Here is a 14,547-nt window from a genome sequence, read left to right as displayed (position 1 = left end):
TGAGGAACAGTATTTCGTTGCCTATAAGATGAATTCGTTCTCTTAGTTGTTTGGTTTGTGGAATTGCAAAGAAAGGAAGATGTAAACAAGTGTAAACATGGACAGAGTTGTAGCAAAGTGTGAAATTTGGGGTTCTCAGGAATTTGCACGTTCATCTAATTCAATTACCTCATATCACAGATGCGAAAACTGGAATTCAAGAGGGTAAGTTGTCTTGGAAAAGGTCATACAACTAATTAGTGGCAGATGGAGGGCTGAAGCAGAGGGAATCCGACTCCCTGTCCTGAGTTCTTCATCTGTATACATATCTGTGTGTGTACCTATGAATCTGCTTCAGTACTTTTTAAATTTTGCATTTTCATTTTGATAACAAATTGAAGCCATCAAGCTGACCATCCAGATGACCACTGAGGACTTCTGCATCCAAACCCGTAGGGTGAACCGTTTCTTTCTTTAGGATGTAATAGTACAGGTGAGCTCAATACAGGTGAATCTGCCTGTTGGGCTGCCATACCGGATCACCACAGACTAGGTGATGTAAACAACAGAAATTTGTTTCTCACAGTTCTAGACGCTGGTAAGTCAAGATCAAGATACCAGCAGATTTTGTGTCTGGTTCCCTGGTTCATAGACAACTGTGTTTTCTCTGTGTCCTTACATGGCAAAAGGGGTGAGGGCCCTCTTTTATGAGGGCACTAATCTCATTCATGAAGGCTCTACCCTCATGACTTAATCACCTCCAAAGGCCCCACCTCCTAATGTCATCACATTGACCAGTAGGTTTCAACATATGAATCTTGAAGACAAACATTCAAACCATGGCACCGACCTATAGGGATAAGTACTGGGTTCACTTTGCAACAGATTCTTCTGCAGGAGTTCCATCTTTGTACCTACTTATTCAACAGCAACCAAGGGGGTAGCAAAGGCTTTTTTTTCCCACCAAATTCCAGCATAATTTAATACAAATTTAATGCAGATATCAGTGATGCTATGATGCTAACTTTATTCTCAAGTTAACAAGACAGTTTTGCTCAATTATCAGGTGACATTTCATTTAAAATGGCATCTGAGGATTACTCCTGAGCAGAGTTTTTAGATGAATAGGAGAGTTGGATACCCAAACTAGCAAAAAGAACCTTGGAGTCATTAATACTCTCTTCTGATTCATTTACATAAATAGGCATTTTCTACATTGGAATTGTTAAAGTCAAATTCTGAAACATTAAATATAGGACAGGATCTGAAACTATTTCTACAAGAATACCCATTTTGAAACTAGTTGCAGCAGAAAAGCATAATCCTCCCTATAAATGTACAATGTTAAATTTTATTAGATCATAGTTTTTAAAATTCAATTTGTGTGTCTTTCTGAATTTATCTTCTTATAAGAACAATAACTTACAGTCTTCTTCCATAGCTTATATGTATTTTAAAAGTACAAAATAACATAATTCCATGCTTGAAAACTGAGATAATTTTTTTCTTTCAGAAACAAGTCCAGATTTCACCCAGTTTAAGAACCACTGCAAATAGACACACTTTGTCGTGGGGTACACAGTTACTTAGTGAAGACTAGCCCAGGAAAAAGACTATATCTTGGATTCCATTGTTCCAAGTTCAGGTCCTAGCTCTGCTAACAAACTAAACTGTGTATCTCCATTAAGTCAGATCACTTCTCTGATCTTCATTTTTCTTATTGTTAAATTAAAGAGATTATGAGGATCACAAATACCTATGCTTATTTGAACCAGATACAGATTAAGTGAAATGGTGTAAATAACAGACAGTATTAGGGACAGTAATTAAGTCAGAGGACCATTTACTCTGTCTTACAATGTTTTTAATTCAAAACTTCTATTGGCACTAGAAAGACAAGCAACCCATCCATGGCCTGATGTGATCTGTAAGTTGCCAGTGTACAACTCTTGGACTAAATCATCTTTCGAGCACCTACCCCAACCCTAGAGCATCAAACACAATGACTCTAGGATAAATGAAGACTAAGCCAGCATCCATGTGACCTGTGTAAAATGGTAACAGCCATAGAGGAAACCTTCCAGAAGGCTTCAGTGTATTTTAAGAGTGGTACAGTGTCATATAAGAGAGTTAAGGCAAGGACAGGATTGAGAAACGCAGGATCCAAATGAGTGAAGGAACTTTCTTGTTCCCAACTTTATCCAACCAAAAGTACAGTGCGAATTGTAACCCATGTTCGATTCTCGAGTATCATACTCCCAATCTAATCCAAAGATTCATTCACATTCACCAAACTACAGGCGAGACACTCTGCCCAGTTGCTGGAAAGATCTGTAGAAAATCATATTGATGTTTTTCCTTTTTCTTAGAGAATGCATTTGGCTTGGTTGTTTGTCACCATCGCATCTTTCTCCTCAATTTGGTCCAAGTGTTATCGATAAGAACTTAATTCCGATTAAAATCAGAATATTAGATACAGATTTGGTATGTTTCTTCAGCTTTCAGAGTTTCAGGAGACTGCGTGAAACTATTTTGAAATGCATGTTGACGCAGAAACAATGAAGTTATTTGATATATGTTCTCACTTTAGGAAGATGTTTTCCAGACTTGGTACAGACTCTGATTTCCTGCTCTCTTTCAACAGTTAGCATCCACACAACACCACACACACACACACACACACGCACGCACGCACACGGACTTTCCGTCCCTGACCAGGATGTTGCTTTTTCTTTTCATTTCTTGCAGCTGTACTCCTCTTCTCCTCAGTTGTTTCAGTCTCAGCTATCTCTCTTGTCATTTTTGATAGGCACAAATAAAAAGAAAATGCAGACTTTGGTTCAATTTCTAAATTTGCTCATACTACAGAGGTGTTTTGAACCAATGAAAAGTGTTGAGGCCCTATTCATAGAAGTTGAATTTAAAAGCCAAGCAATAGACAGTAAGTGGAGTGAAGAATAAGAAAGAGCAAAAATTTAATCAGTCCTGATAGCTGACTCCCGTTTATGATGTTACCACGTTTATGCTTATAATTGGCTATTTCCTGTTTAAAATGCCTTTTTTTCATTTCTACCCCCTTTCTCTCAGTTTATTGGCTCTGTGATCACCTCAGTATCTTTCTCTTCCAAATCAATGGACATTTTTATGAAAAGAGTTTGCAAGGTGTTCAACTCTGAGAGAAGGCTTATCAAGCATGGGCTGCCATGTTATGAAACCTCTCTTAGTAAAACACTGGTACATAACCCTTGAGCTATAATTTTTTTGGAGGATTTGTTTTTTATTTAGATTCATGTGTGGTGTTCTATGAATAAATTAGCATGGTTTCAAAGTGTAAAACTTAAGGCATCATCAAAGTACATATTTTATTCATTGCTTAATAACATTTATGAATGAAGGAAGAACCACCCATTGTTTTAAAACCTACACAAGAACTCAGATTCTCGGTGGTTTGCCTCTCCACACAGCTCATGTTAATCTTTCTGTAGGCAAAGTGCACTAAACTAGGCCATCCAGGGATTGAAAGTCCCTCCCAATTTATGAATACAGTGACAATGGATAGTAATAGAATCAGATAAACGTGTTTTTTGTATCTTACAGAAATAAGAAATTAGACACTAAAAATAGGGTCTAAATTTTGTGAAGAAAGTGTGCTGAATGAAAGATATAGTCTTCCAGTAGCTCAAACAGAATTTCTATTGATTTATTTTTCACATAGCTCTGAGCAGCCTGCACTTTCACTGTTTGATGTGACAAAAAAGGAAGGAAGGAAAGGAGAGGAGAGGGGAGGGGAGGGGAGGTGTGGAGAGGAGAGGAGAGGAGCGGAAGGGCACCTGCTAATTCACAACATTTGCTTCCAGGTGCCAGGTGGACCTGTCCGGTCCTCAGTAGGGGAGCAGACACACAAGTTGGAGTTGCAGCTGGAAGAGGGTGAGGGTCACCTGGTTCTGCTGGTCACGCCTCACAGCTTCGGCCACAGTCAGCATCTCTGACCTCTCCGTCAGTTCCCTGGAGGGACCAGAAAGAACGGGAGGAAATCTAAGGAGATATGTACCGTATGTAACCCTCCTAATTCAGGGTCATGTGTGACGAGTTGAGGTGGTAAATGATCTACCTAGAGTGACAGGAGTACATCTGAAGGGCTGTGTGACAGCTGAGTCAGCAGAGACAGAGAGCTGGGGTAAATGCAGGTGCCGTTACCCTGAGGTCTGCACACCTGCTCTTCTCTAGAGTCTCTTCCAAAGCAAGGTTCTAGATTCTGAGCCTCTCCACAGTGGTTTTGTCATGCAGCACAACTATCATGCAAGGCAACTTCTCATAAAGGAAAGTCAAGTATACAGAACATTACCTCAAAATTAATTCTTTGACCCTTTGTAATTGCAATTAAGAGTTCTTTGTCTTTCCAAGTTTGAAATGGAATTAATGACACCTACATTAATTAGTAGCTTGGTAACGAGAGGATGCTCACAGAAAGAATTTTTATTTCAACTGCTTAGAAAGGCCTCGCTTCATTCCTTTATCTTATTTTAATTGAATGTGAAATATAATTAAAAGGAAACCTCCTTACCTTTTGATCATTTGTGGAGTGATAGGGGCGGAATAGTGAGTCACTATAGTAAGCACCCTTCTCACATTTCACCCAAACCATAATATTCACACCCAAATCTACCTCTTTCCCAGCATCCTCATGCTGTGCATTTTCCACCATGTAGTTTTCTTGAATCAACAGAGAGGGGAGCTCTTACCTCCACCATTCTCTCAATGTAGTCTCAGAAAAAGTGAATGCCTCGGTACCCATGAAGCTGGGGAAAAAAAGCTTTTCCACTTAAAATTACAAAGCTTGTATTGTACAATGCTGCCAGGTGTTTAGAAGGCTCCTCTAGACATTCAGCCATGAAACCAAGCTCTAACAAAGAACCGCTTAATTTTTTTTTTTTTTTAGATTCTAAATATTCTATTTGCTGACTGACATCCTTCCAATAACTGAATTTAATAAAGATGTACCTTATCAGGCTGTGCAGATAACATGAAGTGCTGGTACTAATGCTCTACAATATTCTTCAAACAGATTAGCAGGATGTGCGCTTCAGCAAAATTTTATTCTGGCTATCTCCATCGAATCAGCTGTCTGCTAATGCTTGCACAACTCATCTACCAATGGTGTTACCATAAACAGTTTAATAGAGGTGACTTAGCAAGGCTAAATAGTAAATATTTTTAAACCACCTAAGAGCCCAACCTATTGTTGGGCATCTTCTAATATGTAATTGCAATTATGAGAATTATTTCACATTTTGGTACCCATGAAAAAATGTTCTCCTGTTACCAGGAGTGAACCTTGTGAGTTGAAACAATTTTAAAGGAATTAATTGGTAATATTAATATAAAAATTCTAGGTATACGATACTGGTATTTTATGATTAATATTTGGTACTATCCCATGTATTAGAATGTTAGTGGAGCCTAGGTAAATTAGGAATAATCCAGCTATTATTGATTCTTTTTTTTTTTCTTTTTTGCCGGTTGGGCTTCCTTAAATCGGCCATTTCCATTTCAGAATTTGAATAATTTGTTTCCGCACCTTCTTTCAAATGTTAGTTGTTATCTGAATAAATATAACTATGATGTGGATGCCCTGGCTGATTCTCTGATTACATGCTGCCTCTACGACATATTAAAAAGTGAACCGTATTTAATGTTTTGTTTTGTTTTTGAGCCCCTGCTTTTCAAGCATAGGCCTGTGTCTCCCCTCTAGAGACGTACGTTGCTACGGAGCTCCTGTATGCAGTATAGCACATGTGTTATAATTGCTCATAGTAAGACAAGGGCAGAGACCTAACTTTATGGTTTCAGTGTGTTTTCTTTTTATTACCACAGATTATGAGACAAATGAATGCTGTATCGTGTCTGGGACATCTATGTCATCATATGTTTCAGAGAAACATATAGAGGAGGTTATTTGGGGAATTATTTATATGTTTTCCTGGGAGAACATGTGTATTTTTTAAAATTTTAGGGGACACTTCAGAATGTGATTTGGCACTGGCCATAGTGAGGAAAGTGAGTTGCCCCTGAAAAGGGCTCTCCATTTCTGTCTTCGGTTGTTCATTGTGAAGCATCGAAGCCCGCAAATTAAACAGACATTACCGTGTGGGCCATTATGTGATCACCTCATTCTGAAAAGATGGCTAATTCCATTTTTTCTTTTTTTTCCTTTTTTTTTTTTTTCCTTTTGGAGGGAGGAAGGCAGGCAAGGTCACAAGGGGGCGGGTAGTAATGGGTAGTAGACCAAGAGCGATTGTATGACCTTTTCAGAATGGGTATGCTGAACCCTTGCTCCCCCCTTGTCACAGTTTAAAAAACCAGAGGAGCTAGTTTAGAGAAGAAGTTGTTAGCATTCCATTATTATTATGACATTTCACAGTCATCTGATTTAATGTCCCCTTGACCGGATTGTCCAGCATGAGACGATGGGCTTGAATGTTATTTAGAGCATTGATAAAAGGTGAGCGGTTCTAGGATGACAGCGAGTCATAAGGCTGGTGGGTGTGACATTAATTTTCTCCATAACAGAGATGGAATAAGACGTCACGGTGACAAGCTGTCAATCAGCTCTGGCCCCTCAGAGCATCTCGATGCCATAGGATGGGGGTATTGCCTCTCCTGTAATAGAGCTGAACTGAGATGCTCTCCCTGACAGCTGCTGCAGCCATAGAGAAAATATTATACAGCCTTTCATTAAAAAAATAAAGAGGACTCCTCTCCAGAGCATTTCAATCTTTTCCCATCTATTGAGGGCTGAAAGGATTCACAGCAAATCATAGATTCCTCTGCTATGGAAATTTCTGGCTTCAGAAGCCATTCAGGTTTTGAGGCCTTCGAAAATAACCATAAATAACAAGGCAGGAATACCTCTTGATGAAGCATCCCCGAAAGGTCTATTTTTAAACTGATATAGTTAAGATTTTGCTTTTTTTTTTTTTTGCAATTCTTATTATAAGCGCTGTGTCACTGCCCTAAACAGTTGAAGTTGGCAATAAATTCCTGAGTGTCAGCTGACTGGAGGAAAGAAACCCTTCGAACAGTAATTACCCCTCCAAATGAGAAGCAGAACATCGGAGCTGAAGCGTCAGAAGCTATATGTGTGTGCAGGGAGGTTACTCGTATGAAACAATTCTCAGCCCGAGGACTGATGAGATTTGTTTTAGACACGGTGAAACTTGGATTGAATTGCTCCCAAAAATTAAAGGACAGAAACCTTTTGATAAAACTCTTCTCTATCATCAGGATAGGAGACTTACCTGGTTTATAACACTCAGGAAGCTATGAGATGTTACTACATCAGGAAGGCAACATGCCTACACACCTCTGAATTATAACACTGCTGTCTAACGTTCCCATTGTTAAACCCTTAACAGGAATTTAAGTGGAGAGAGAGGTTCGTTTTTCCTGAGCCCTATCATCTGGGTAGTTTCAATAGATTTTGGGTGATAAACAGCTGTTTTAAAACAATACAAGAATAGGAGCTAATCCTGTGCTCAACACTCTTAAAAGTTAGGCCCTGAGATTACCCATATATCTGCATTTCCCCCTCCCAATATACCAAGGTCATAGCTTCAGTATACACAATGGCTAGTCATACAGGACTCATAAAGTCAATATCTGAGTAAGCTCCTGCTTGTCAGTATTCTCACATCCTTAATACAAGGATGGGAATGTTCTTTAGTAACAGTTTGATAACTTTGTTATATTATGCTCCTTGGTCTTAAAGCATTTTAGGGATTATAATGCAGAAGTACCTTTGATTTGCTGAGTAGAAATGCTGGTTTTGTCATAAGAAAAATGCTAGGAAGTGTAAATAAGCAAATGCATATCAGTGTTCTCTATCAATACTTACTCTTTAAGTATTTGTGCCCATTAATTAGAGTTCCGAATTATTACATTGGTATCTCTCTTTTAATGCCTTCAGGTACTATACTTCCCAAAACACTACCATTATTAATTTATGAAATTAAATAGGTTTTATCCTTTAGATCTGATTCTTCTCTTGGAATTTCCCTACTTCTCTACAGACTACAATGGCAAATAAAATTGCAAACTTAAGAAAAATTATTCATCACTTTGAATTTATTTTTAGTGATCAATTTGACTTATTTTAGAAGTTACATATGATTTTTTTCCTAAAAGGTTCATAGAACTATGCAAATCTTTTGAACCAAACATTAGAAAGCAGCATTTCAGTAATTCAGCCCTCATCTAGCACATGCAATTTCCAAAACTCACCAAGAAGAAAAGAGTAAAAAAAATAATAATACTGACTTTCTTAATCCTAAAGGCTGAAGTGTGTTACATTACCAACAACCTAAGACTCAGTATTAATGATCATTAGTCTCCAAATCATGGTTCCCATAGATGACAGATTCTTTGGAGTTCTTCAGTAAAGGAGATTGAAGGAAGAAAGTAGGTATATCCTATTCTGTAATTTACTGTTCACCATTGTTCACTGATAAATTTTTATGGGGAAGAAATGTGGTATTTTTTATTCTTTCAAAATTCTCATATAGCAACAATTATCTATGTCAATACATATGTGTGTGCCTATGTGTAGGTGCACGTTAATGATAGTGGAAGGGTAATCTGTATTGAAGAAACACAAATATCCCTTTGAACCACTTAAGCAGCATCCTGAGATCAACGATAAAACTTAGTGTTTCCTCACACACCCTCTGATACCCTCTAGAACCTTTCTTTTCTAACACTGATGTTGGGGTCTTTCAGAGTCCATTGCGGATATTTCACAACCTGAAAGATGTGGGATTTCTCCAGGTGAAAGTAATCAGAGCAGAAGGGTTGATGGTCGCTGATGTCACAGGTAAGAAATGAGGGAATTCTATTGTCTATATCTATTTATATATATTATTTTGACTATGTATTATAACATATATATTTATAATATTTATTATATGTGATATATACATATCGAGCTGCATGCTGGGTCCACACCATTTAATGACTAAACTCTTCATTTCTCCTGACTGGATCATCAAAGTAAATAATATAAAGTTTTAGGTTTGATATTACAAGAAATGCCAACCACCCAATTTTTTACTGTTTCTGCTTTTTGAAAGAAGGGTGATGTATTAAAAACAAACAATAAAGGGTAAAATAACTTTTGAATTGTTGCCTTTTCCAAAGTTTGGCCAACGCAGTGGGACTTCCAGGTTTCATCATTTTGGCATCTTGTAGTAATGTTATATCTTCTCTCAGGCAGGATCACCTTCCCTCAGACAGTATCATAACATCAACACAAGTCCAACACACGTGAAATCTGTTGCATAGTCTACTGAAAATTGTAGATGCAAATTACTCAATTACTTGGTATGAACTCCTGGCATCTGGGTTGCTGATTCAAGTTTTTGCTGGTTTTTTTTAGAGATTTTTTTTTTTTTAATTTATATGACAGAGAGAGACAAAGCGAGAGAGGGAACCCAAGCGCAGGGGCAGAGGGAGAGGGAGAAGCAGGCTTCCAGCTGAGCAGGGAGCCCGATGCGGGACTCGATCCCAGGACTCTGGGATCATGACCTGAGCCGAAGGCAGACGCTTAATGGCTGAGCCACCCAGGCGTCCTTTTTTTTTTTTTTCAAATTTTCAAGTTTTTTTGTTGTTGTTAAAATTCCTTAGCACATCCCAGAGATAATTCTGGATCTAAACTAAGCATCGTACTGAATGGAGCACTGGGTGTTATATGCAAACAATGAATCATGGAACACTATATCAAAAACTAATGACGTAATGTATGGTGATATAACATAATAAAATAAATAAATAAATAAGTAAATGAAAATAAACTAAGCATCTACATTGTTCTAAATTTTTTAACCAAGAAATGGGCCTGTAAAAAACACTGAAATCAGTCTTATCTCTTAAAGCTTCCTGATTTGGATATCACTGTTTCTATGATGTATTAATTAACTAGTGATAATTATTTCATCAATTTCCAGAATGAAATCATTGTTTTGAATTTGCAATTATGTGACCATTCATTTACTCTTTAATTTCATAGGTTTTGGGGCATACTTATACCATTCCTTAAATTGTCTGTCTCAAGATAGATAACAAATAGGACTGACTTGGCCAATTTTTGTGTAAATTTTGCTCTTCCTGAAAGAAAGCATCCACTTATTATTTGTAGAAATATGCTCACCATTGTGAATGTTCGGCAAGTTGATCCTAATAAGGTAGTAGACTTATCTGAAGGGGAGAAATGCACTTTTCCTACCATCTAAGAGATTGCAAATCCATTACCTGATGGTTGATATCCTTTTTTTAATTCATCAAATCTAAACAGAACAGAATCAAAACCAAATTAAAAGATGACATGCATTAAAACTAAAATAGCAGATGTCTGCTCCAGAATGGTAATATTTTTAAATTTTTAATATTTGCATAGTATCAAGTGACTGTTTATTGTGTGATAAACATGTTGAGAGTTTACAGCTTCTTTAAACAGGTGATTATCAACTCATTTGTAACCATGAAGATAGTAACAACTGTCAAATATTCTTTCAAAATAGGTGTACTTGAAAGTACTGGGAGAGAGGGTAGTTTGTAATCTTTTTGCATGTATGCTGACTTGGGTCCTTGTACTAAACAATTAGTGAATGTTAACTTTATTCATCTTTTTTACTTCTGATGTGGTTATACTCAAATTAATCTGGACATAATGATTTTTTTTTCTTTTATTATGTTGCATTTAGTATTAGAACCAACAGTCAACAATGAATGAATGATTAACTCCTCTTTTTTTAAAGATTATTTATTTATTTGAGAGAGAGAGAATGCGGGGGAGGAGTAGAGGGAGAGGGAAACTCAAGCAGAGTCCACGCTAGGCACAGAGCCCAACTCGGGGCTTGATTGTGTGATTCTGAGGCCACAACCTGAGCTAAAACCAAGAGTCTGATGCTTAACCAACTGTGCCACCCAGGCACCCCAGTAATTGCTTTTCTTTGGTTCACTGTGGACATTAACTTAAAGACCGGAATAGGAACTCAGTATTGCTTTCGCATACAGAGGTTACACCTAGCCTCTGATACCCCGCAGCAGGTAAATTCAGAATGTGACATTCACGATAGTGACGTTCACCATCATGGGAGGCACCTTCAGTTTTCTACAGGATTTTCTGTAGGGGAGCCCCCAGTGTTGAGCTGAAAATCTCTGAAGCTGGGGAGAAAGGCCTAAAATAATATCTCAGGGGGCACCTAAGTGCGAAGAATTATTACTGAACATTTATAGGGGTACAATAATTTCTTATACAAATATTCAAGTTCCATTTACTTCAAAAGCTTAGATACCTGCCCATTACACAAGTTGAATGCAATTATATAAGTTTGTTTCTCAGAGAAGCTGTCATTGCTTTTAAAACTTCATGAATATATAAACTATGTTAACCTACTTGGCCTATATGCCACTGTGGAAGTTGAAGTACATGGTCTTTCAAAGCTGTAAAAAATAGATATATTTCTTTCCTGATGGTTCTATGTAAGTTAATGTGAATAACAATAGTCTTTTCCCTAGGGATTTAATGAGACCTAATTTTGATCTGATAAAATGAACTTTAATTTGGGGAATACTAAATAACAGATTGTCCATTTTTTTCCCCTCCAGTTTTAGGGACATAAATCTCATGATTCCTCATTCCACACTGACCTTATAATCTAATGTGCTCTGAATTGAACAAGAGAGATGTTGAACTATTCAGGGGCAAGAGGATAATTCAGTCTTTGACCTTGCTCACTCTTGGACCTTTTGTGGTCTTTATGACATTTGTGATGGTGGCAGAAACTGAGGACCATATATTTAAGTGAGAAATGTCTGAATATACTACTGAATTTTTTTAATAATCTTTACTTTTGGAAAGGATAAATATTTATGTGTAAACTGATCCTTCCTGGTCTTTACCATTAAATTTCAAGCACAAATAAGCTCTTTGTATACTTTCTTTTTTACTTGTTCAAAGAAGAACTTTAAAGATATGTTGTACATCTCAGTGGATAATCATAGGCTCTACAAGATTTTCAGCAACAGTTTGAAAAACAGAAATTGAGTCAATGGTGCGGTCTTCAAATCCTCAAATTAGCATCTGTTTAGGAGTGTTGTGGATGGAGAGGGGAGATTTTAAATCACTGATAGCTCTCTGAGCTAAGCAGAGTATCTTCTGACCTGCTATAAATGAGGCTATTACTATAAGATACTTAGTTGGGTTCAGAACACTTTTTTCTAGACAAGCCTAACAAGACAAACTTATATTTGACCAACTTTGCTCTATTTTTAAACTATTTTAAGGATCAGAACATAAAGTCAAACTTCCATAGTTTAAGCAAAAAATTTTAAATTATAATATTCCATCATTTAACATGAGCACAGGAACAAGATTCTATAATCTTTTAAGTAGCCATCAATCTTACTGCAGTTACAAAGAATTTTTTTCCTTTCAAAATGTAAAATTTTTCTTTTGTTACAACACATTCATTGAGAAACATTGTGATACTGTATTAACTCTGTGTGAATAAAGAGCAATTGAGACTCTCTTTGAATGAGTGAGTACAAAGCACAAATTACTTTTTAATGAAACCCTCAATTCTTTCCCTTTCCACAAAAAGCCTATAGCCTTGTTCAGCTGAACACTACTACAGTAGGTCACTTCAGTTAAGCCCCTAATAAACTGTTGATAGTCGAGGGTAGTTTTTTCTTCGGTCTCAATAGGCCAGTGTTGGACAGTGCACTTCAAATCATTAAGGTTAATACAGATTTAAAAAAAGAGATTAACTCTGGTGGTTAAGGCCTCAATTTACAACTCCCACACATACACATGCATTGAGCGCGGCACAAGAGTGGATTGAAATTTCAGTCAAATTGTGGGCAGCCTTTCACAGCCTGAGAAAGTGGCTCTCTGGTTTTCAAAGATGATCAGCTAAATTCTTCGTGAGGAAAAAAAAAGTTTGATTAAGTGAAAAATACTTTGCAGTACAACTTACTTACCTTTCAACTAAGCAGTGAAAAGGTGGTTGTCTCTCTGTACCATCAAAGCAAAACCCAGAGACCGTTTGGCCCTGCGTTCACTGGGGAAAATTCTCTCTACCGCTAAATCAAGTATTCCTTAAAACTGGACAGTTTGTGAGTAGAGAAAGACCACTGGGGGGGAAATATATATATATTTTTAAAGGTGGTGGGAAACAGTTCATGTCGGAATTTGTCTTTTCTAAGCTTCTAATTATCCCCTTCCTTGGATGGGGCCTAATTTCTGCTTTCAGCAGAACATTTAATGTCTTCTATATCGAGTGAGGCTTTCTTCTCTGAGTATTTAGACCTGGCCAATTTGGTTCTTTCAAGTTCTAAGAGAAAAAAGAGAAAAGGGTTCTTCTCTTCAGCCCCTCCCCTGCATTTTCCCCTGGGTTTTTTTTGAGCTCCCGAGGAAGAGGTCACAGCCTCCCCAGGGATACCAGCCACTCGGGTTCAGAAACGGTGATATGGGAGAACTGTGAAAGCCTTTCAAAAGATGCCCTACCTTTTCACTGTATTAAAAGGCACACTAATATAAAACTTCTCCACCCCAGGTGAATTGATCTCTCAAATTAATGCACCATCTCTTTCAGGAAACAATAGAGGGAGAGGGAGAGAAAAAAGGAAGAGGGAGAGAATTTTACAATTAACATAATCTGTCACTGAAACAGTCCCATTAAATGAGCATATCTTTTTCTAAAACAAGGCTATGCATAAATACCCATGACTCACCAGCCCCATACTCTGGAAACCTACTAGTTATTAAGGGAGATGTTTACTACCCCTTTATTTGCATAGACTTTTCCCATGTTTTTCTTTAGGAAAACTGTCTTCATTGTTGGAAAATATTTAAGTAACAAAACAGCAGAAAAAGACATGCTACAGTGTTTTTTTTTTTTTTATCAGCTTCCGTGAGAGTCTTATTATCTTAAGAAATAACAGTTAGCAGCTCAGATTCATTAGCAGAGCTAAATTTAAGCCCCATTTGACAGGCTGCCTAGAAAACATTTTGTTTTGCTGTCTGTGGGCTTTAATTAAGATGTGTTCAATTTCAGTCCTCTTCAGTCTAGCGCCGCTGCCCCCCCCAACCTTGCTGTGTCACAGACCGGCGATCAGACACTTTTAGACGGTCCGGCCCATGACTTTGACCTTCTGCGCAGTCCGGCGTTCCCTGGGGAACCGTTCAACTCATGAGGTCTGATTTCACACTTCCAGGATGCCTCAGCTCTCTTAACAATGACAGGGAGACAAAGCCCTTTAGAGCAGGCCGCATGGGGACTTGTTTAAATTGGAAACCAGAGAGGAGTCAAGGAACAAGGTTATGGGCTACAGAATAGTGCTTTTAATAAAGAGCTCACAGCTCTGGCTCAGCTCAAAGAGGTCTACCTCTGTACAATTAATTGAGCCATTTATCTGGAGCATCTTAGGCCTCTACTTTCTCACAGAACTGCGTGGTAAATATCAGCTAAGAAGCAAATGAGATATGCATGAAATGAATTTTAACACTTTGAT

General features: G+C 37.7%; 1 protein-coding gene across 1 annotated transcript in view; it reads left to right on the top strand.

Moving 5' to 3' along the window:
- The window catches only part of MCTP1 (multiple C2 and transmembrane domain containing 1), a 505,394-nt gene that overhangs the window by 319,690 nt on the left and 171,157 nt on the right, over positions 1-14,547 (top strand). The window contains 4 exon segments of the mRNA XM_027606101.2: positions 3,837-3,855; positions 3,858-3,935; positions 3,937-4,026; positions 8,755-8,848. Of these exon segments, the coding sequence (XP_027461902.2) occupies positions 3,837-3,855; positions 3,858-3,935; positions 3,937-4,026; positions 8,755-8,848 (281 nt within the window).

The sequence above is a fragment of the Zalophus californianus genome, chromosome 5 (assembly GCF_009762305.2).
Source record: "Zalophus californianus isolate mZalCal1 chromosome 5, mZalCal1.pri.v2, whole genome shotgun sequence".
Lineage (NCBI taxonomy): Eukaryota > Metazoa > Chordata > Mammalia > Carnivora > Otariidae > Zalophus > Zalophus californianus.
Note: the sequence above shows the minus strand (reverse complement) of the source record. Positions and strands in the feature narration are given on the sequence as shown.